Source organism: Athene noctua, chromosome 7, assembly GCF_965140245.1.
Source record: "Athene noctua chromosome 7, bAthNoc1.hap1.1, whole genome shotgun sequence".
Taxonomy (NCBI): domain Eukaryota; kingdom Metazoa; phylum Chordata; class Aves; order Strigiformes; family Strigidae; genus Athene; species Athene noctua.
Genome location: NC_134043.1, coordinates 42458859 through 42481024, shown reverse-complemented (window position 1 = coordinate 42481024; position 22166 = coordinate 42458859). Strand labels below are relative to the sequence as shown.

Here is a 22166-nt window from a genome sequence, read left to right as displayed (position 1 = left end):
TGCACCACTGTTTTCGTGCTGTCAGCATCACTGCAACAAATCTGTCATCTGTTTCCCGTAACCCTCACCAGGATCAAATTTAGTATTTATTTCCATATTTTCCCAAACACAGCCGTCCGGTTTTCACATGCAAATGTTCTGCTCTCACCCAAACTGGCAAGTTCCTATTTCTTGAAAGTAAAGCCAAAGTCCTGTTTATGCAAAAAAACCCAGGACATGCAGCATTCGCATAAACCTACCAGGCAAGATTACAATAAAGTTTGTTCAACACATAAATAATATAGTTTAAAATGATAGATCACAAGAAACTGAAGAGCATGAAAGCATCCAGACGTGCTTACATCTAAAATGTACTTTAAAATGTAGTTATATTAATAGCTATTCATCACTGCTTTAGAGCATCAGATACAGCTCCTGCTTGAGAAGCGAGCAGCAGTGAGAGAAAGCTATTCCCCGCGAGCATTTAAGACTCCCTGCTCATTCTGTTAATCAATGCAGGCTTCACCTTACTCTGTCAGCTCTTCTGCAATAACACAGCCGAGAGAAGTGGATCATTTTCTAGTTCATACAACAACATCATTATTATTAGAGTTTAAAATACAAGGGCAATTGTGGCCGTAATGCCAGTATAAAATCAACATATTTGTGGCCATAAGAGACTAAGCCAATACAAATGAGCTGAACGAAGAACCTCAGAAACCACAAAGATCCACAGGCTTAACTCTACTATCTCATGTATCTACTGTTCTACAGGTCTTCATTCACTGAGGACATTTTAGCGTGCAGAGTTTTCACTAAGTGTACAATTAAAATTCATTAATTCTATTCAACTCAAATTTGATTTTACAGCTACTTGATAAAAATAAAACAAGTCATTGTAGCATTCGTAAAAGTTACTTTTCAGATGCAAAGTAGCCTTCGGATGTTAGAACAAACTACAATCATATAGTAATTATATTCCGTTGTACAAAAAATGTTATTTGCACCAATTGTTTTCTCCTTAGCAATATCAAATGAACAGATTTTCTCTCTCTCTCAAAATTTGACAAAATTTACCATTTCTAAGAAAGGATGTCTATTTCAGCTTCCCAAAACATTATCCAGTCACAGGGGTTTATGTAACATCTGAGTTATTTCCCAACTTTGCCAGTTTCTTCGTTCCACTATAAATTCTCAATGCAATTCATTACATAGCAACAACTGAGGCCAACTAACAGCTTTAATTTAGAATCACAGGCAGAGTTATCTGTGGCAGTAGAAGCAGATTCTGCTTCCAAGTGTCCACTGCCAGACATTACAATCTCATAGCAGGAAAAGCTAAGTAGGACACGCAGCCATGTCATCCACCATCACAGTTTATAGCCTAATGTAATCAGTCAGATCTTGTAATTGCAGCATATAAGGGGAAGATATACACCCTATTCAGCCAATAGCCCCCAAAAGAAAGGCAGGCAAACGTGGAGATGACACCCACATCAGTTACCACAGCTGCACTGAGCTGTATTGCAGAGTCCCATTTCACCAGGCACTGAAAAAAGAAGTAAACTAGCCCGAGGAACACAAGCTGCTGGAAAGCCTTTGCTGTCTGTCCACAACAAATACAATGCCGTTAGCCTCAGAACTCTTCCCACATTGTCAAGCCAACTAACACAAATCTTTCAATTGCCATTCACTCTCTACTTCCTCACATGAGCACGCCCCAACATTTTACCATTCTAGAAGTTATTATATTTTAAATTATCTACCTCTGATAACTATGGCTAAAAAAAACTTAAAAAAGAAATAAAGAGGCATAGCTACCAGGTAACAGGAGTATGCTGTTTCAAAGACAGTATATAGAAGAGAGGGCTTAAACTAACTGGGATTTGCATAATCACTCCTCCATTTCTAGGTAATAATCACACTTGGATTACACAAATCCCTTCAGTGATCAGTTAACTCTAAATGTGAAATTATTCTTAATTGGCACTTTTTAAAGCTGCTGCCAATTCAGACATACTGAAAGGAACAAACTGTCTTCAGATACATACCTACAATCTGACAGAACAACAACAAAATTATTCTATTTCATATAAAAAAAGTAAAGATCAAAATAAGAAACCTTCACACAACAGTTACAACATACGATAGTCCTCTGAGGCAAAAGAGCCATCAGCAGCAATCTAGAACTCCAAAACCTAGAGATTTATGCTCAAATTAGCAGAGCCTGGGAGAGCTGCAGTGGCAGTTGATCAGCTCTAAAGCACAAAAACTGAAAAATCAGAAGAGGCTTCCCTGCATTTCTCCATGTAAGGTTCCCCAATCTCTCCCTCTTCTTTTTTTGCTTTTAAACAAACAAACAAGACAGCCTTCCTTGCCTATTGTAGAAAAAGGCCAAAGTCTCCGGCTCCTCCAATGCTACACCATCACACCTGCCAGAGTCCTACCACCCAAAATGCACATTTGCACCCTGCTACGCGACCAGAAACGACTGAAAAAAATCACAACAGGCCACATAACTCACAGGCTTGCCAGAAAGAAAGCCAAAGCAATTGCCGACAGGTCAATTTGTTCTTGATACCCGTGTTCAGCCTGCTGGAAGCTAGCCTGTTGTACTCCCCATCTGCTGAAGGAGGTGGTACCACTCAAATGAGACCCAGCCATAACTGATCAAAGATGAAAACTAACTAAACAAACTACCGTGACCAACAAAAAAGTGATAGAAAGAAGTTCACTCTGAAAATTGCTAAGTGAAACCAGTGCCTTCTCATTCAATAGATTTGTTGCTATGTGCCCTGAGCGCTCCATGCGCTCACTTTTCTGGCAAAGAATGTTTTAACAACCTTTTGCTCCTGTTACCATAGCGCTGGACGAAACACAATATCATCAGAGTAAGAATGGGATTCTAGCCTCTTATGCAGAGACTTAGCCAAACTCTAGATCTCTGTTCTGCACTCCTGGAGTAACCAGTGAACATATTAGAAATATAAAAGTCATGTCCTCAAGAGAGGAGTCCCAGCCTAATTCCCAAGGCTAGAAATAAAGGTTTTTCAGAAGTTTATCAATTTTGTTCACATTTGTAAAAGAGTTGTCAACACACAAAAAAACCAGAAGGTTGAAGGAGGCTTTTTACTTAACTACGCTATGCTGCTACAATTTAAGAATCTCAGAAAATAAGCAGGAAAAAAAAAACCTTTTCTGCAGGCACTGTAATTAGTAGCTATTCTCTTTTCTGCAGTTTAACCAGCAGTTTCGGTCCATTTACTTCAAAATTAGAAGTAAACCTTATGTCAATTGCTATGTAGCTCAAGAACAGCAAGCAAAGTCCCTATATTCAACCTGCAGCATATAACTGAACACCACAGCATCAAGTTTTCTATAATTGTTTCCAGTGAGATCTGTATTTTACACACACATTTTCCTAAGCATGACCTACTTCCACACTAATTGCAGCGCCTCTTGCCCAGAAAGAGATTGTTCCATGCAAGCAGTAACTCAGTTTTTTGAAGCAATATAAGGACGTTTTACGTGCATAAAAGGATGTGCATTTAATCTCCCATATTAACTACAATGCAACTGTAATGCAGTCATCTCCACACAATTACAAATTCTACTTCTTTCTGCAAATTAGCCAATTACTTATTTTAAGAATTAACAAGTATCACACTGAGGTATAAATAACTATGCCTGACAAACAAATCCAACTTGGGCAAAGTTTTTCTTCACACACAATAATTCTCATATTCCCTAAACTGGAAAATGCTATGATTGTGTTGCAGGTCACAGAAGCATTTCAGTATTTCTCTTCAGCAATATGGCAAGTTTTCCATCTGCTGAAGAAAAGAAAGAATTTGAAATGCATAATCTACTAGCAGTAAGCGTCTTTTTGCTTAGCTACGAAGGACCATGGCTCAGAACACAAGTCAGGATGAACGTGAAGAGACTGTATCTTTCTGAATGTACCTTCAGAATGGTATCAAGGACTTCATACAGTGAATGTTTAAGATTGCAGTCTTGAAGCAAGGCACTGGCATTACCCGATAGCCAAAATAATGGAACTGGACACCTTAGCAGAAGCTCTGTGAATTCTAGTTGTTTGTTTTTACTCTTTCACCCAAAGAAAGTAGATTATGTACCAAATACCTTATTTGAATCAAGAGTATAGGAGTTTAATAAACATAAAAGAACATGACAAACCCCATGAGATTAACAGCAATACCAAACAAGAGCTTCTCTTTCTAAAAGGTTTAAGTGCCTTTGTTCTAACATTTAATTGTCAGTTGAAGACAGCACTTAACTATAACTTGTGTGATTGCCACAGAAAACTACATGCTAATACTCTGAAAAACACAACTTCAGCAATAACCCGTCTACATGCAGAAGCCAATCTCTTGTGCAGGACCTTGTAGAGGCAGCAGTCAAGGACATAGTTCTATCAGCGTACCTTGCAAAGAATCAGACAATCAATTTATTTAGGATCCAACACAAGACAGAGCTCTGTAAACTTGACAGCACCTATAAAACAAAAGATAACGAGCACATACAATGGCACAGAAAGTTCTACCAAGTCTGTCCCAAAAAAGTTGGTTATCACAAAAGCTGAAAGGGTGCTTCAGAGAAGGACAGATGAATGAATTGAACAAGGTCTCTCAAAGTAGTAGAGCATCTGCAATGCCCCCAAATCAGCTGCTGCCTATCTTCTTCACACATGTATGATGTTCCACACCTCAGCTTCCACTAAAGAACACTTTTTACCCCAAGAACACTTGCAGGGACTGCTTTAACATTATTTCCCCAAAACATGCACAACTTTTTTCTTTTCTCTGTCTAATGCCAGCCAGATTTCTACCAGGCCCTTTTAGGTCTCTTCAGATATTGATTTCTGCACGTACTGTTGCTTTTCTGCCTAAGATATGCATAAATATCTCTTAGTCGCTTCTATATCAACCAGGACTTTTTTTTAAAGGTATGGAACCCCATTTTTTTTCCTCCAATCAATATTTGTAGAGCAGAAGAACTGGTATGGGACAGACAAGACACCATCTGTCACAGACATCTTGGCAGGAGCTAAAAATGTACTGCTATTTTTTCCCCCCTACAAAAGCCACATCCAAAGTAGCCCAATAAAACAAAACCCAGAACTTTCACGAAGTAAATTAATCCATTATTATCCTCACTGAACGAAATTCCTACTGATAAACTCTTTCAGATGCAATAGTCTTAAAAGTCAAGTTTTACACACAGTTTTCAAAGAAAAGTCATATACAGACCACGGTTGTCTCAAATAGGGAAAACTCTCCCTGCTACACAATGTAAATTAGGTCATGAATATTTCAGTAAAAGTGTAACTTTAATCCCACAGTTAAGAATTATTAAACTGTTCCCCATATGGGCCAAATTTTATCATAACCAACTACGGTAGTAATACCAGATAGTTTTACACATTCTGATAACTCTCACAATGGCAAGACCACTCAGCCACCAAATACATCTCTAAGGATGCAAGTATGACGTGCAATCTTGAAAACAGCTTATTCAAACTGCGCTACCAGCATACCTGCAAGCACTGTATTGTAATGTAGTGACCACTCGCATCATTGTGCTTAGACAGCATAACGGGGTTACACTGAAGTTAAAGAAATGAAATATTATAGGATAAAAAAATAGAAAGTGACACTGCAAAGTTGTGAAAGAACGCAAGATTCCTCTCACAGCAGTTTTGTGCTGCATTACGGGATATGAAGAATCCTCACCTTTGTGTTTACATTCACCATGACACAGAGTGAGTCTCAAACTTCATTTACTGAATTTCAACGGTCTTTTTCTGACAATTCTGAGCTCTTCATTGTCACAAGAATTGAAACATTAGAGAAATGCAAGAACAAAATAAGAACATTTGAAATTCTGAAAGCCTTTTCTATGTCACAAAAGGTTCTCTTCCCTCATATTATTTCATTTTTTTTTATTGTGAATTCATTTGTTTTCAAACTGTCCTAACAGATTGTTACAATTGTATATTCAGCAGGTTCTACTAGTATCAGAAAAAAGGGACTTCTCTCTGTACCCTAATGAATTAAAGTGCTGCACTAATGACCTTTTCATTTGACATGTTTAAGTAATATTACCTCTCTACCTATCTAGCTATGTCAATAAATAAAACTATCCTAGAAAGGAAAGGAGAGTTTCACAATATGAATGATAGAGAGGCTTTAAGACAGAGAGGCACAGAGAAACCAGGCATTTTCAAGCTGCTTTTAGACAAGCAATTCTCTCCATTTTGCAGAATGCCACGCCAACTGCATAACTTCCGATCCTCCTCTTTCCTAGACACAGGCAGTTGGGTTTTTTGTAACACTCACCATTTTTCAGTCATCTTACTCAACAGCTTGTCCCTAAAACACAGGAAATACCACCCTTTCCTAGACACACACATTCAGCAAAAGAAACACATGCAAATAATTCTTGAAGGGCTGTCTGTGTTCAAGGTGCGTATACAAAAGGTCCTTGAAAAAAAGCTCCTTCTGCATTGTTTGTAAACAAAAGCAGTACTTACCCTGATTTGTGTAAAGTATGAGATCTAGAGAGGAAAAGCATCACATAAAGAGCTGTGTTACTTAAAACCAAAAGAATTAGGTGGAAGCTGACTGCTCAAGTTGTTATTTGGCTTTGTGCAGAGGCATGTAATGAAAAGAAAGGCATCTATTTGTTTAGGAAAAAAAAAAAAAAAAAGGAATGCAGTTAGATAAATTAACACAATACATACAAAACGAAAAAATAAGAAATCCTCACATTTCAACCTCCCCAGCTTAACATCTTCATCTCTAACAGAACCTAAACAACAAATACAATTTTCAGAATTTTGGCCTTTCAGAGCTGCCACTAAATAGAGCACCTACCACGGGGTAATGCCAACGGGCCTGAAAACTAAGGTCAAATCAGTTCAAAAAATACCACAGGAACACTATCATTTCTCTCCCTATTTAAAAAAAAAAAAAAAAAAAAAAAGGATTTTTGCTATCAGAAGGAGAATTGAAGTCATACCCGTATAGTAATTCTGCAGTAGACCCCCAAATCAAACTTCAGATCTAAAATTGGTGCTTCATCTTGAGAACACCGTTCTTCCTCAAATGATAAAACACATCCCACTGCCTATGGAAAAAGACAGGTCCACAGAAACTCCTACTGCTGCCAGTATCATTATGCAGCCTCAAGGGTGGCACAGAAAACGGAATAAAATGTTGCTTGGTTTTAGGGTTTGGTTTTGGAGGTTTTTGTATAATTCATTTAAAACTGAAAAGAAATCATTTCCTTAAGTATGCTTTTCATTTTAAGATATTATGTCACACAGAAAATCTGATTTGGGATTATATACACTGAATATTAAAAAGTTGAGCATGCTGCTTATAAAAAAGCTAAATTTAGTAAAACACAATACTTTGAATCTTCAGCAGGAGCAAAGAAATCTCTCAGTCTTCTCTGGATCCTTAACAAAAGATACAACTAAAAAAGGTAAGAAAATTTCATGGAAGGTGAAACAGAAGGAAAATATTAACCTTTGCTCATTGTAAGAAAATAAGTAAAGGCAAAATCCCCTTCTCTTTATAGTACTTTTAAGCACAGCCTTTCCAGATGACAAGTTGATTATTGGCACTCTATTCCCCACTGAATCATTTCATGAAAGATTTCTTTTTTTATATGTGCATAAATGGTTAAATAATTTATACCTCTCCATTAATTATCCAACTGTTGATCGAGTGAGAAATAATTTATACCTCTCCATTAATTATCCATCTGTTGATCGAGTGAGACGATTCATAAGAGCCTGTTTTGCGTAATACATACAATTTATAAACCTTACATAAATGAGTGAACTTAATATGCTACAAACGTTTACAACAGGCTCATTACAGCAAAAAATTTTGTTTTCAAGGATCTCTGCATTTGGTATTACAGACTTATGTATACCAATGAGAAAAACAAAAATTACTTTTATCCTTCCCTCTTGCTCCAGTCATCAAAACTGGATTCACCCTATTGTATCTGTATTATATATCAAGTTATTGATCAAAATAAATGTAAATATTGCATGCGTATTTAAAAAATCTAAAATTTAAGTTATAAACAGATCACAATATGGTAATGATTTACAGTAGTTCTAATAACGCATCCCATCAAGTGCTCATAGAAGTGTCCTCAATTTGGAGACAGTTTAAATTAACTATTATCACCACCAGTCAACTCTAAGAGGAATTCCGAGTCTATAGGTAGCTTTTTACCTTCTATTATCCAAACTGATTGATTTATACAGATGCACATATAGTCAGAAATTTTTATTTTTTTTTTTAATTAGGAAAGGACTGCTCTTATGCCAATGCATTAAGAACCTGACAAAAACAGCTGCAACAACATCCTCAACAGTTTAGGCTACACCCTATTTTTTCATCCAGAGATTGCTCCTCAGGGCTTCTAAATGCTCAATCATTCTGCCCCTTCCAAAAGACTGTCACTCCATGGGCATCATTTCCCTAGGGACACAAACACAAATAGGCCTAAATCTCTGAAGATAATTTCTGAGATCACCAACAGCTGGATAAAGTGAGAAAACTGAGAAGTATATCAGAAAACACTGCACACTGATTTATCATAAATAACAAATACATGTAATGTCACAGTTTTATGCTTCTCTACAACTCCAGTCATTCCCTGTTCTCTAGTTATTAGCCATGGTGGGAAAAACCAATTAATCTCACTAGCACAATTTCAGCACTCACATATATACTCCACCAACATAAAAATCTTCAGTCCTCTTGCCCACAAATGAAATTTATCTAGATCCTACTTAATTGACACGAGCAACTTGACACACTAATTCCCTCTCCTTGGAAGGCCAAACCAACACCAATTTGTGCAGTAAGCAATTCAAAGGATACAGGATATATGGTATTCAGGATACAGAAAATATGATATTAAATAGAAACAATATCCACAATAATCCAGTGAAATGGATTACGGTGGACAATACAAAATGCTTCATATAACGGTCATAAAACTCCACCATGGACAAATTCAGAATAAATGCCAAGCAAAAAACACACGAAAGAAAATTATAAAACTGCTTATATTGTTATTTTTTTATTGTTATGTTAAATTTCTAGCCTTTTTTAGAATACCATTAAATCCTGAGCCTTAACTCACAGCAATAATTCCAGATTATGTTAAATAGCATTACTTATCAAACTAAATTTAGTATCCCTGTATTTTACCCAAGAAAAGTGGAAAACCAGTGTACATAGTTCATACTCTTCACAACATTATTTACATATTCTTGTGATTTATTACTTCTCTATCAAAAATAGCCCCTTTTTCGAGGTTCTGCTCATGCAGGCAATTTTCAACCTCTCTGACGTCTGTCATCCACCTCACCCTCCTATTTTACTGTTAGCAGTGTGGGGGATATGAAGTTGGCTTTTATTTATACTTTTTCTTCTTTTTGTTATATTTACAAATAGTGAAAATTACTGTAAACTTTCCATAATGACATGGTATCTTTAGTATTCTATTATATATGAGGTATTTTCTCCTCTTGAAGAAATACTTAGTGCTCTTCCCTCCATACCCACCCTCCAGACAGCTAATTGTATGTTAACTGATTCAAGATAGACATTTAATTTGGGATATTTAACACCTGAACATTCCCCACAAGTTGCAGCAGACCTGTGTTTTTTATCCAATAAAAAAGTAGGTAGACCACAAACTTTTGCACTCTGCAGCAAACATTCTGTAGCCTCCACTTCTCATGCCAACTTACAAACTTGTTACCTAGTTAAAAAACTAAGAGTGAATCACAAACTTTTCGATATCCAGCTCCTCTCAAACTTACAGTTTAAAAAGACACACTTCAAAATCATTTTGAGAATTTGCACTTTGTAGTCAGTAAACACAGTATTTAATAATTATTATTAAAGCAAATCAAGACAAATTAGTGTGCTATGAATTTGTACTAGACTATACACTAATAAATGGCTTTGTATATTTTGTTTGTTAAACAGACTAAAATTTTCTCTTTGAAAAGAGATCAGACACATAAATACTATTTCAGCTATGTTTATATATCCATGTCTGCTAAGAACAACAGTACCAAGAACAGACTTTGATTGTTCTATGGGACAGACTATACAGAAAGACAGGCACTAATTCTGCTTTCAAAAGTCACGTATTACCTAAAGGTTATCTGTCATGACCCTTTCATGTTTAACAAGTCTCAGGCCCTACTGTTCACAATTTTGACGGGGATGGGGGGGGGGGCAGAAACAATACCTGACATTTGCACTATTAACCATCAGGCCCGAAGGGCAGCACCGCTGACGTGCAAAAGCTTGAAATAAGTTTTATGTCTGGTATCTTGAACTTCTCTCTTACCTTAGAACAGTCAACCCAACAGCTCGGGGCCCTCAGCAGGGATGGTCCCTCTCCTTCCCTTCTTCATTCACCCCTCCTCTCTCCTTCACACTCCCACCAGCACTGAGCAAAGCAACAATGCTTTTCTTGTCCTAGTTTGTTTTCTGCTGGTTTAGCTAACTGAACGGGCTCACAAAGGATCGGATAAGCACTAGACCCAGGACAAAGATACAGCTAGAACTAGAAGCAGGAAGATGTTATGTTAGATCAGCTCAGCAATCTTGCCCCTGAACAGCAGCAAAGCCTAATATTTGCAGCTTTTGACACTCAGTGCTTTAATTTCTAGCCACCTTACATTCCAAATGTTTCTAGGTGGGTAACAAAAAGAATTTATGCACTTAGCAATTTTAAATGCGAGTTTTCAAATCTACAAAAACTAGTCTCTTTTGGGATGGTTCAGCAGGCAGCCCATTCAATCTCAAAACACTGGACAAGCCTGTTAGGACAGGCCTTCATAAATCTCAATCTGAATGCCTCTTAGTGTTCCTGCACCCAGCACAAAATCTACAGCCACTGCCAGAGCCACCCAGCTGGTAATGCACTGGACAAAGAGAAAATTGCTATCTGCCTTCCACTACTAGAAAGACTGGGGCAGTCTTCTGAAACTCTCAATCCCATCACTGAAGCTTTATATTTAACACTGACAAGCAAGTAAATATGCTTTTCAAACCTTCCTCTCATAAGCCACTCAAAAGCAAAAGTTCCTAATTTTTATGTATATAAATATGATAGAAAGATTTCCTTAAACTCTAAGTTCCAAATTTAAACCATCTTCTTCTCCTTCCTTGAATCCAGTGAACCTATTTATATCAACACTAAAAAAACCCAAAACCTCACAGAAATTCTTGCAATTCTAATCCTTTACCAAAAAAAAAAAAAATCACCAAAAAAGAATAACAGAAATTTATATTTGTTTTCTAACAATGTTTATTAACGTCTCAATAATTTGCCCATAAAACATCAAAAATCAGGATCATCAGCTTGTTTTATCATTGCTTTCCAGCAGAATTCGTAATATGACAAATAGTCATACAAACATAAAACAACAGTAGTTCAGAATATAGGAAACAATTATTCTGAAGCTCATCTATTTGTTGTATAAATATTAATTTGAAAACTGAAAATAATTAAAATCATTTGGATCATGATGGCATGGAGGTTGAGATAAGCATCTTCAAAAAGCATCTCAGGCTTCCATAAAATCTGTTAATAACATAAATTGAAATAGCAATTTAATAGCCATGATTTGATCTTCTAAGACCATAGTTTTAAAAAACTGATATGATTGATAGTATAAATCAACTTTGTCAAAACAGCAGGCAGATCAAAAATAAATAAATAATAAAAGACCTCAAAGTTCTTCCAAGAATTCTGAGAGAGTTCATATATATTAAAGCAGTACATTTACAAAAAAGTTATAAAATATCCTAATAAAAACATTCACATTTACCTAGAAGAGTTTTCAACTAAGAAAAAATACGACTTTTATGAGTTCAGCACAAAACTAGCTCTGGTTATGTGTATAGCCAACACACACAGGCTACCAAAACCCCAAACCAAGTAATATTTGTTCCTCACGCTGCAATACACTGCACATAAAACAACTTCACTGCAGTAACACTAAGCCAAAAATAATAAAACAAGCACTTATATGTCAAACTGAAAGACCATCAAGAATAGACATTACAATGACATCTACTGGGAAATAAGCTACAGGAAAAGTGAATGGCATGTATAAAGTCCATAGTTCAGAGCATATCACTATAAATTTGACAAGAGAACTTGTTCATTGCACCTGGGAACCAGAAAATTAAAGATTTCTCACCGAAATATGCACAATTCGTTTGCAATATTAGTTCATTCATTTCAAGAAAAATTTGCCATCTTAACTTGTGAGAACCCTGAAAATGGGAAAGGCACCTAAATTCAGTGTGCTGTGATTACATGCTTCACCTACTAACATGCAGTTTTGCTTCATAAAGTATGAGTAGCCTGAGGATTAAAGTTCGAGGAGGAGTATCCAACAAAATTCACAGATCTTAGATTACTAAGCAAGAGGTTAATTTCAGGTGCACAATTAAGCGTGAAAACATAGTATTTGAAAACAAAATCCAACAACAATGGGCCAGCAGACTCTAGACACAGACTCTACTGAAAATCTGCTGCAAAACATGGTACTTAAACCAGTGTTTTCTTCAATAAAATATTCTCCTGAACATAACAGAGTAAGGTTTCACTTGCTTAAAGCACCGACTGGAGAAGCTCTTGTCTTACATGGTGTACCACGGTGGTGCACCACTTCCTGCCTTAAAACCTACAGCACTAAGCCACAAAGATTAATGACTTCAAATGCAAGTAAAACATGAGCAACAGGTAGTAGATTTTAGAGAGCTTATTAATTGTAGGATGCAGAAGCCTGCTACTCTGAATTACAATTCTTGATCAATATTATTCAGTAACCACAATCTGAAAATAAACTATAGAAGGGAACAAGTAGAATGCTACTTGTAACTAATATTTAGGGTTACAACACTTACTTTATACTAGAAACTTGCATATTTACAAATTTTCACACCTATACACAGAGTATTAGCACTGGCAACTCCCTTTACCACTAATAAAATGGCTCATGCCATTTCCACATCCACTCAGTAAAGAATCAATCCTACTCTTCCTGAACTCCAGGTTGAACTTGTGACACTATTAAATGCATTAAATTAGCTTTCCTGACAAAACACAGCACTGTTAATGCAAAGGAGAAGTAAGACCGGTTGAGGGATAAATACTTCACCAACTTTGCCAGCTGCACAGACTCACTTAAAAGGAAACAGACAAGCTGGACCTATACCTAGATTAGCCTCACTAAATTTACCAACCTAACAAGCAGCTCACTGTAAACCTTGAGTAGGGAGAGATGTAAAAATGGTTGCACAAATTGTTATCGCACAACTCAGACGGGCATATATTATGACTGACGTACTACCATGGAATTTTTTTTTCAGAAAAATAGAATCAAAGACACATAAATAACATACATGTAAGTACTTTTTTCTAATTTTATCATAAATCTTGAAAACACTTGGTGACACTTCAGAAGATTTTTCATATATCCTGATAATGCAAGGGAGGCTATCTAACTCTCTCCTTCAAGCAACAGTATCTGCCAACCTTCCTTTAAATTATGAGGTCCTTAAAGCTTAGGCACTTGGAGATATAGTATGTAAAAGGGAAGGAGGAAAGGAAAAAGTAAAGAACCCAAAAAGATCATTGGTATTACTACTGGTTCCTTCATGCTAACATGAGAGTCCACCATCCAGTTACCTCCAGCTTAAGCCTTAAGGAAAGATGGAGGAAAGAGGATTGTGAAACCACTTGCAGGCTTAACACCAGAGAGCACCAGAGGGGAGACACTGAAGAAAGGAGTAAGACTTTCACTTACTCAGCCAGCTACCTCAAATTTGCAGAATGCATCACTTCTTGAAATCAAAAGAACAGTGGTTACATACAGTCTTATTAATCACTAAGCTTAGTTTTGCCTTAATTGTTGGGATTTAGTGATAATGACAAAGACAAGTAAAGGTTAACGCAAACACAGTGTGCTGAAGTAATATCCCCTCATGTATATACATTGGTTTTACTGGCAAGGTTTTGGTAGTGGGGTGGCTGCAAGGGTGGCCTCTGTCAGAAGACATCAGTAGCCGCCCCCATGCCAGACAGAGCCAGTTCTAAGCCACCTCCAAAGCAGATCCACCACTGGCCAAAGAGTCCACGATGCTGGCAGTGCCTCTGTGACACAGTATTTAAGAAACGGTGAAAAACACTGCGAAGCACCTGTGAGAGATGAGTGAGAAAAATATGAAACAACTCTGCAGACACCAAGGTCAGAGGAGGAGAGGGAGGAGGTGCTCCAGGCGCCGGAGCAGATTCCCCTGCAGCCGGTGGTGCAGACCATGGTAAGGCAGGCTGTGCCCCTGCAGCCCATGGAGGTCCACACTGGAGCAGGTACCCAGCTGCAGCTCCCGATGGACCCCACACCAGGATAGTGGATATGCTCTGAAAGAACCTGCAACCCATGGAGAGCCCACATCAGGGAGGCTCCCGGCATGAGATGCAGCCTGTAGGAAGGATCCCACTCCAGAACAGGCTCCTGGCAGGACCTGTGGCCTGTGGAGAGGAGTCCATGCAGAAGCAGGATTTCCAGCAGGAGCTATGGCCCATGGAAGAACCACACTTGAAACAGTCTGTTCCTGCAGAACTGCACCCCAGCGGGAAGGACCCATACTGGAACAGTGCTTGAAGAACTGCAGCCCATGGGAAGGAGCCCTGTTGGAGCACTTTGTGAATGCCTTTATCCTGTGGGAGGGACCCCGCACTGGAGCAGGTGAAGAGAGTGAGGAGGCAGCCACAGAGACAAAGTGACTGCAACCCCCATTCCCCCCACCTGCACCATTGGTGAGGAGGAGGTAGAAGAGTTAGGAATGAAGGAGTGAAGTTGAACATGGGAAGAAGGGAGGGGTGGTGAGAAGGTGCCTTTAGTTTTGGTTTTGTTTCTCACCATCCTACTCTATTTCTAATTGGCAACAAATTAAATTAATATTCCCTAAGTCAAGTCTGCTTTGCCCATGATGGTAATTGGTGAGTGATCTCCCTGCATGTATCTCAACTTACAAGCGTTTTTTTCTTACTTTCTCCTGTTGTTCTGCTGAGGACAGAGAGTGAGAAAGCGGCTCGGTGGGCACCCGGCAGACAGTCAAGGTTAACCCACAGCAACATACCACTTCAGTTTTAAAATCACACATTTTTTATACCATAGCCTGGTGGACCAAATATACCTATGTATTCATTCACTGTACTCAGAAGTAAGATACTATAGCATATTGTCCATATATCCACTATTGCTGTTTTACTAGTTTCCTAGCATTTTTAAAAGGTTTCAACTCGTCAGCATCTTCTTGAAGTTCTGGACTAATATTAACTGGAACTAATCAATATCCATTTTCATGCCTGCAGAACAAGTGTTCCATCAATGCTAAGCTTAATCACCTCTTCACTGAAGCTGGATTATAAAAGAAACAAGTTTAAGGAACAGAAAGGTTGAAAACAACATTCCTCTGATACATTTCTGATGGCTAAATAAATTTTACAAATCTAATTCAGTTGTCTTTCTTAAGGTGATACACATCTTCAGTAAAGAGAATAAAGATCTTTCTTGAACTTGTTTATAAACCATAATACCTGCAATTCCCTATATACTTGTTATTATATACCGGTACCAGTCATTACAAGCAACTCGGCAGAAATTTCACATTGCATTACTAAAACTGTAACCACTAAGCTACTATTTGTAAAGGACCACCATTTCTGTAATTTAAAACTAGCATGCTAATAAATGCCTTATTCTCTTGTTCAGCCTACTGGAAGACGCTTCCAAATTTACAGCTACTTGATTTTGTTCAGAAGGTTTATGTAAAATTAACAGATACGTGGAAAACGATTATGAAACCCATCAATCTATGGACTGTAGTAAAATTACTGAGAAACAAGTAGTTTTTACCTTTATGTTTATTTAAATAAAGATATCTGCAGGAGCTGAAAGCAGCTACTTCTAACAACCAAAGCACAGAATACTAAGAAGAGAAATAAAAAACCCCTTCCCATCCCTCCCCTCACAAACATCAGAAGGCTGTTTCTGTATATAAAACGCAATACAGTCATGGCAACCTGAAGTCTATGAAGAGAGGAAAATAAGAAGCTCACTTTTCCGTTTCAGTCTCTAGAGCTGATAAGTAAAGCATAATAATCTTGAGAAACTAAGAAACACAGAGCCTTTTAGAAGAATCGGGACAACACAACACACAGAAATCGTACACTGAAAGCTGAGCACGGCACAGAGGCTTGGCTTCTCACTCCATTCTGCATGCTAACTTCGGTGGTGGGACTTGCCCCCCACTCTGAATCTGTTCCTGCTATATACTTACTGGTTGAAATAGCTCCATCTGGTAATTTTTTTCAATTCTTTCAACAAAGAGTTAACACAGAAAAGCATTCAGTTACTCTAGAAAGCTCCATGCACTGCACAAAATGAAAAGCTGATTTTTTTCAAAGAGCAATGATCTGAGAAACAAACAAAAGATTATTCCAGAATAGACTTACACAGGACAAGCTCAAAGAAACTGGACAGACCAAGACAGTGTTGGAATTTATGTTAATATACCAGCAACAAGATGTGCAAATCGCATAATTGCTTGGTCTTGTTACTTACACTATCGTAAGTAGAAATTTTCTTTAGGCTACTCCTGAACAATAACGCAGGAGTATGAAAATTTTGTAAGCACAGCACATTGCCCAGTATAACTATTCTCTGCTTTTTAGGAAAGACCCAGATAAATCAGTGCAGACTGCAAATATGGTTTCTTATAATATCAACTACATCAGATAATCAATTTTTATAGAATTATTCTGTTGCACAGTTTAGATTGAGACTGAACTTGGTAACAGAGGACACAGCACTAGGACATAAAGCACTGAGCAGACAGTATAAAATTCAACCTGTTGTGTCAGCTAGGACAAAAACATCCTCCTAAATAAAAATGCCTATCTTCCCCTTCTTTTTAAGAAGTATGACGTAGAAATAACTGTATGATTTCTCCAAGCTATCAGAAGAATAAGGCTTTTTTGGCAAGAAAAGTTACTTGATTTCTGTAGTAACACAAGCAGATTAAAGTGAGCAATTTGTGCATTTATGCTTAAAACTGAATTATTAGTATTATTAATATTTAAAAAAGAACCATAGTCACTGAAAATTTATTAAACTGATTGCTGTAAGATGCAAGTTCAAATTATACTTTAAGTTTTTCTTGTATCAATTTATTTTCCTAGTTAATAGAGTAGAATCTCTTGAAAAATACATCACCTTACTAGGTAACTGATTGGCTGAAGGGCTGGGAGACCAACTTGCCCGGTGGGAAAATTTAAAAAGAACAACAACTGCTGAAGAAAAAGGGCTGAAAAAACTTCTTCTGCCGAAACAGTAGCCTTTCATCTTTCACTGCTGCGGGTCCATTTATTACACATTTACTGTATTTCCTATCATTTTCCACAAAATGTTACGCTGATGTGCTCTGCTATCTGTTATGCTCCGATATCTGGTGTGCTCTGTATCACAGACTCAAGGAAAGGATAACAATTTACGTAACATTCCCTGTTGCTAAAGTTATTAAGCTCGCTAAATATCAATCATAATTTGGATAAACGCTGACAAAATTTTAAAGAATAGATTTTTCATTTCATAAGCAGAAGTCAAATGAGTTGCAACCACCACAACTCTACTACTATGAACTAGCAATTTCTAAATGTAAGAGAAGACACGTTCAATTATTTCAAAGCTTGTATGATGTTGCTAGCAGGGGGAAAGAGAAAAAACACATTCACCTTGGCACTGAACTTCAAATTCTCTATTAAACTGACCTATGCCTCCACTGACTTTTGCAACAATCTTTGTACTTGACAATAAAACCCCAAAGCACCAACTGACACAAAAAGAAAAGGGAGTGGCTTGTCTACTGACAAATACAGGTCATTGCGATGTTTTCAATGCCCTCATCACCCCACTGCCTATCATCCTGCAGATCAAGTTCAGATCTCAGTCACACTCTGAGCCTCCTCTAGGAGATCTCAAGAATACCCACACAAAACCTTCTGTCAACAATGAAACACTACAGGATTACAGTAGAATTAGTCCATCTTCACTACATGACTTCCGAGATGACTACTCTTCCACACGCTTCCAAGTGATCATAATCCCATCTTCGCCACAAAATTCAAGGCAACTATTTTTAATATAATTTGGATTTAATTGGACGTCATAGCTTTGGAAAAACGATTATAATTAGAAGCAAAATCACCAATATCCAACTAACCAATATTTATATTCATTTACCTATTCCCACTCTTGCAGAGAAGAAAAAATGAGCTTTGTACACAAACCCTGTGCAGGAGCTTACGTAGCTCTAGCACTGTGAATGTGGGGTGAGTTTGCTGACAGATTTGTTACTAGGACGCTTGCATCACTAAATACAGAATCCCCTCATGCTGGACCTCTTCCCTACAATTCTATGGTCTCTCAGCCAACTCCAAAAGCTGGAGCCTATCACCTGGCTGATGTCCTCCATTCCCCACTTGTTTAAAATTTAAACCTGTTCATCCTGGGACCCATACTGCACTTCACAGTCAACACTCACATCACAATTTCATTCTTTCATTCTCACCTCCCCCTTAAAGCTCTCTGTTGTCACGATGCTTGGATAAATTGCCAGCAGTTGGGGTATTGCTGTGTGGCAGCCAGAATCCATCAGGCTGACCAAGAGTGCCTCATTCTTTTCCTTCACTCACCATCTGTCTGTATCCGTCTCCTATTATCTTAGGCTGTCCTTACGGACTGTATGCTGTCTGGGGCAATAACCATCTCTTTTCATTCTCTATTTGTACAAAACAGCATGGAGTCCTCCTCTGTAGTTTTTATTAAAACAATAATAGTGGAGCTGTTCAATACAGATTTTATAAACTTTGGGTTATACAAAGAACACCAAAAAAGGTCAGAGAAAGAACAAAAAACCCTCTAAACTACCTCCACCTCTTCCGCTGCAGCTCTACCTTCAAAGATTCCTCTCCTATTACAGAAAAAAACAATTTCCCAGTTTTCAAAAAAGCAAAAATTTAAACACATGTATGTCAGGTTATGACTGTAAGAAAATATTTCCATGTACTTTTCTTAAAAAATGTAAGTCTCACTAATTCAACACAGGAAAAGTTATTACATAATAAAATACATCTATATAATTTCACTCTAATTGACATGTTTTGTAAATGACCCAAAATATGCCAAGTCTAAAGGACACCTGGTCATTCAACAATTCAAAAGAAAGAATCAAGATTTCTTACAGGGACATTTTAAGCATTCTCTGTCACTGGTTAAATACACTCTCCCATTTCCACGGACAGGATCATCTTGCCACAGATCTCATCCCTACTTGCCCTCGGGCAACAAACACACTCTCCGCTTAGGGGACCAAAAGCAAAAATAAAACGGACCCTCTCAACATTGACACCACAAACCGATGGCCCCATCTTTTCTTTCCTATACACTCAGATCCTTCCTAGGGTCTCCTAGGAACTCTTTCATTTGACCCTACAATCACTATTAAAGTAAACTAGCAATATTTTCCTTCTCCTCCTAGTAAAATGAGACAGAAAGGAAAAAAACCAAAGTCCTAACACCATCCTGGCTTCAGAGTGGTCACCACAAAAATCACATGCTGCAGCAGCAACTTGTTCTTGATCCCTTTCTCCTTAATTCTGTATCATCTCTACTACATCACGCTTCCATCCTGCACCTACCACTTGGTAGCTGTCCTTCCTATCGAATACCGCAGCCCTGCTTGGGAAGGGAAATATAAACCGACACACACCTCCCAATTAGAACCTATGTCACTGTGCTCTAAATTAATAAGCAGAAAAACTATATTACAGGAGTCGGGTCACTCCTCAGTTTATCACATCATCTCAGTGCTGTCGGCAAAGGAGATCGGAAAGCGGGATGGGAACGAAAAGGAGCGACAGAGACACGATCCGAAATAAATATTCGGCACACTCACAAAGCGGAAGGAATTTAATTCAGAAATCAATTACATATTTAACCGCCTCGTCACGCCGGGGTAGTTCATGCTGGAGGTGAACCAGTTTTCCCCCTCCCCAGGCTGCAGCAGCCGCCTGTCACCCTCCCACCGCCGAGGGGACAGGGGTGGCGCGATCCCGCTCCCCTCACCCGCCCGCCGACCCCGGGACCGGGCAGCGGAGGCAGCTCCACCGCAAACGGCGGCGGAGGGCACGACCCTGGCGGGGGAGGACACGACCCTGCCCGGCCCGGCCCGGCCGGGGCTGCCGCCCGCCGCCGGGGCCGGCGCCCGTTAGGCGGGTCCGGCGCCCGTTAGGCTGCGCGCGCCCGGCCCCGCCCGCCGCACCTGGATGTAGTTGGTCTCGCAGTACTCGGCCACCCGCTCCAGGTTCGTGTAGCTGTCGAACAGGGCCCGGCGCCCCCCCGGGATCTCCTCCTCCAGCAGCATCTGCAGCTCCGCCATCTTCACATCCTCTCACCCCGTCCGTCCGTCCGTCCGTCCCCCTCGCCCCCCTCCGCCCCCTGCCCCCTCCACTCGCGCCGCACCCCCCCGCCCCCCGGCGCTACCCGCCGCCCGGGCCCGGCCTCGCGCCGCGGGCAGGGAGCGCGCCAGACCCCCACCGCGGCGGGGGCGGGGCGCGGCCGGGCAACACCTCCTGCGCATGCGCCCGCCCCCGCCGCGCCCCCCCTTCCGGTCCGGCCGCGCGCGGCGGGCGGTAACGGGGCCGGGCCGGGCCAGAGCGAGCACCCGGGGCCCGCCCGCCACCGCCTGAGAAAAGTCTCTGCAGCGAGCGGTTCCGGCCTGATTGTGGTCTGGCGTTTTTAAGGGCCGTTTGCAGGTGTCACCCCGAGCCGATGCCCCGGGGGTGTCCCCCGGCACCAGCCGCCGCGCCGCAGCGTTAGTCCGAAGGGCCAACACTAAATAATAACGTGTGTTTTCATATTAGGAAGTCTCGGCGCTCTTCTCAGCATTTTGCATTAATGGAGTCAATGGCAGCTTGCTAGCAGGGCTCCTTCAAGAGCCTGGGTCTTAACGGCACAGCTACTGCTCTCCCCGCAAGCTTTGTCTGCGACTGCAGTGTGAGCTAGGGTCAGACCCTCGTGCTTTTAATGTGGCTGCTGCTCGGCTCTCCTGATCAGCAGAGGAAGAACAAAATGTTTCTTTTGTGCGGATTCTGTCTGAAAAGCTGCTATTGTACAGGGGCGAGAGGAAGGGTAAATTCTCAGCTTGCCAAGTAGTCAGCTTTTCAACTTTAACGGAGAAAAGCATATAATGAAAGGTCAGCAGAAACAGAGGAAGGACAGCCTCATGGCTGAAGCACAACACTGAAGCCATGAGTTAGGTCTGTTTGGTCAGTTCCTGGCTTTAACACTGATTTCCTCTAAGTCCCAGCCAAGTCACTCGGTATCTCTACAATGCTGAGGAAAATGCCAGCCCTTAGAGGAATATGGAAGGCTTTCCCACTGAATTCCTTCACCTGAACCTAAAAGTAGACTCTCCCACAAAAGAAGAAAAAAAAAAAAAAAAAGTGATCAGCCGTCTCAGCAGAAGTGTTCCAGCTTTCTCTAGAGGAGCTCATTTGTCTCTTTGAAATGGATTGCAGCTGTGATTACTCACCTCACGTTCCCGTGAGGCTCCACAGAGCTCCTGCTGCCTCTGTAGTGCAGCCCTGGGTTATTTGACATCCCTTACATGTTCTGACAGCCTGGTACTTTCCTAGCCTTCATGTTACAGACATTTCTGTGGTAGTCACCAGCCAGAGAGGATCCAGTGCTGCAGTCCTTGTACACTACTAACCTGGTGCTGTAGGAACAGTTGTTCCCAAGCCTTGAAAGCCGTTGCAAAGGCAACCAGTTAGATATGACTGGCCTCCAGGTGACTTCTAGAATTACAAACAGATTGCAAACACCTGGTGGGGTCAGGCAACAAAGACGCAGTCTTTGGGCCAGTCCTGCTAAGTTTCTTCCCTTAAAAGAAAAATGAGATAGAAATCCCTGCCCTGAGGGATGTCTGCCTGGAGACATTTCTTCTTAGCTTGCTTAATTCTCCCATGTG

General features: G+C 39.8%; 1 protein-coding gene across 40 annotated transcripts in view; it reads right to left on the bottom strand.

The window, feature by feature from the left end:
• The window catches only part of ABI2 (abl interactor 2), a 71979-nt gene extending 51377 nt beyond the window's left edge, over window positions 1–20602 (bottom strand). For all 40 annotated transcript variants that reach the window (XM_074911125.1, XM_074911082.1, XM_074911086.1 and 37 more), the window contains exon 1: window positions 20457–20602. In XM_074911125.1, the coding sequence (XP_074767226.1) occupies window positions 20457–20573 (117 nt within the window). In that variant the 5' untranslated portion in view covers window positions 20574–20602. The remainder of the gene's footprint in view (window positions 1–20456) is intronic.
• Window positions 20603–22166: the final 1564 nt, after the last annotated feature.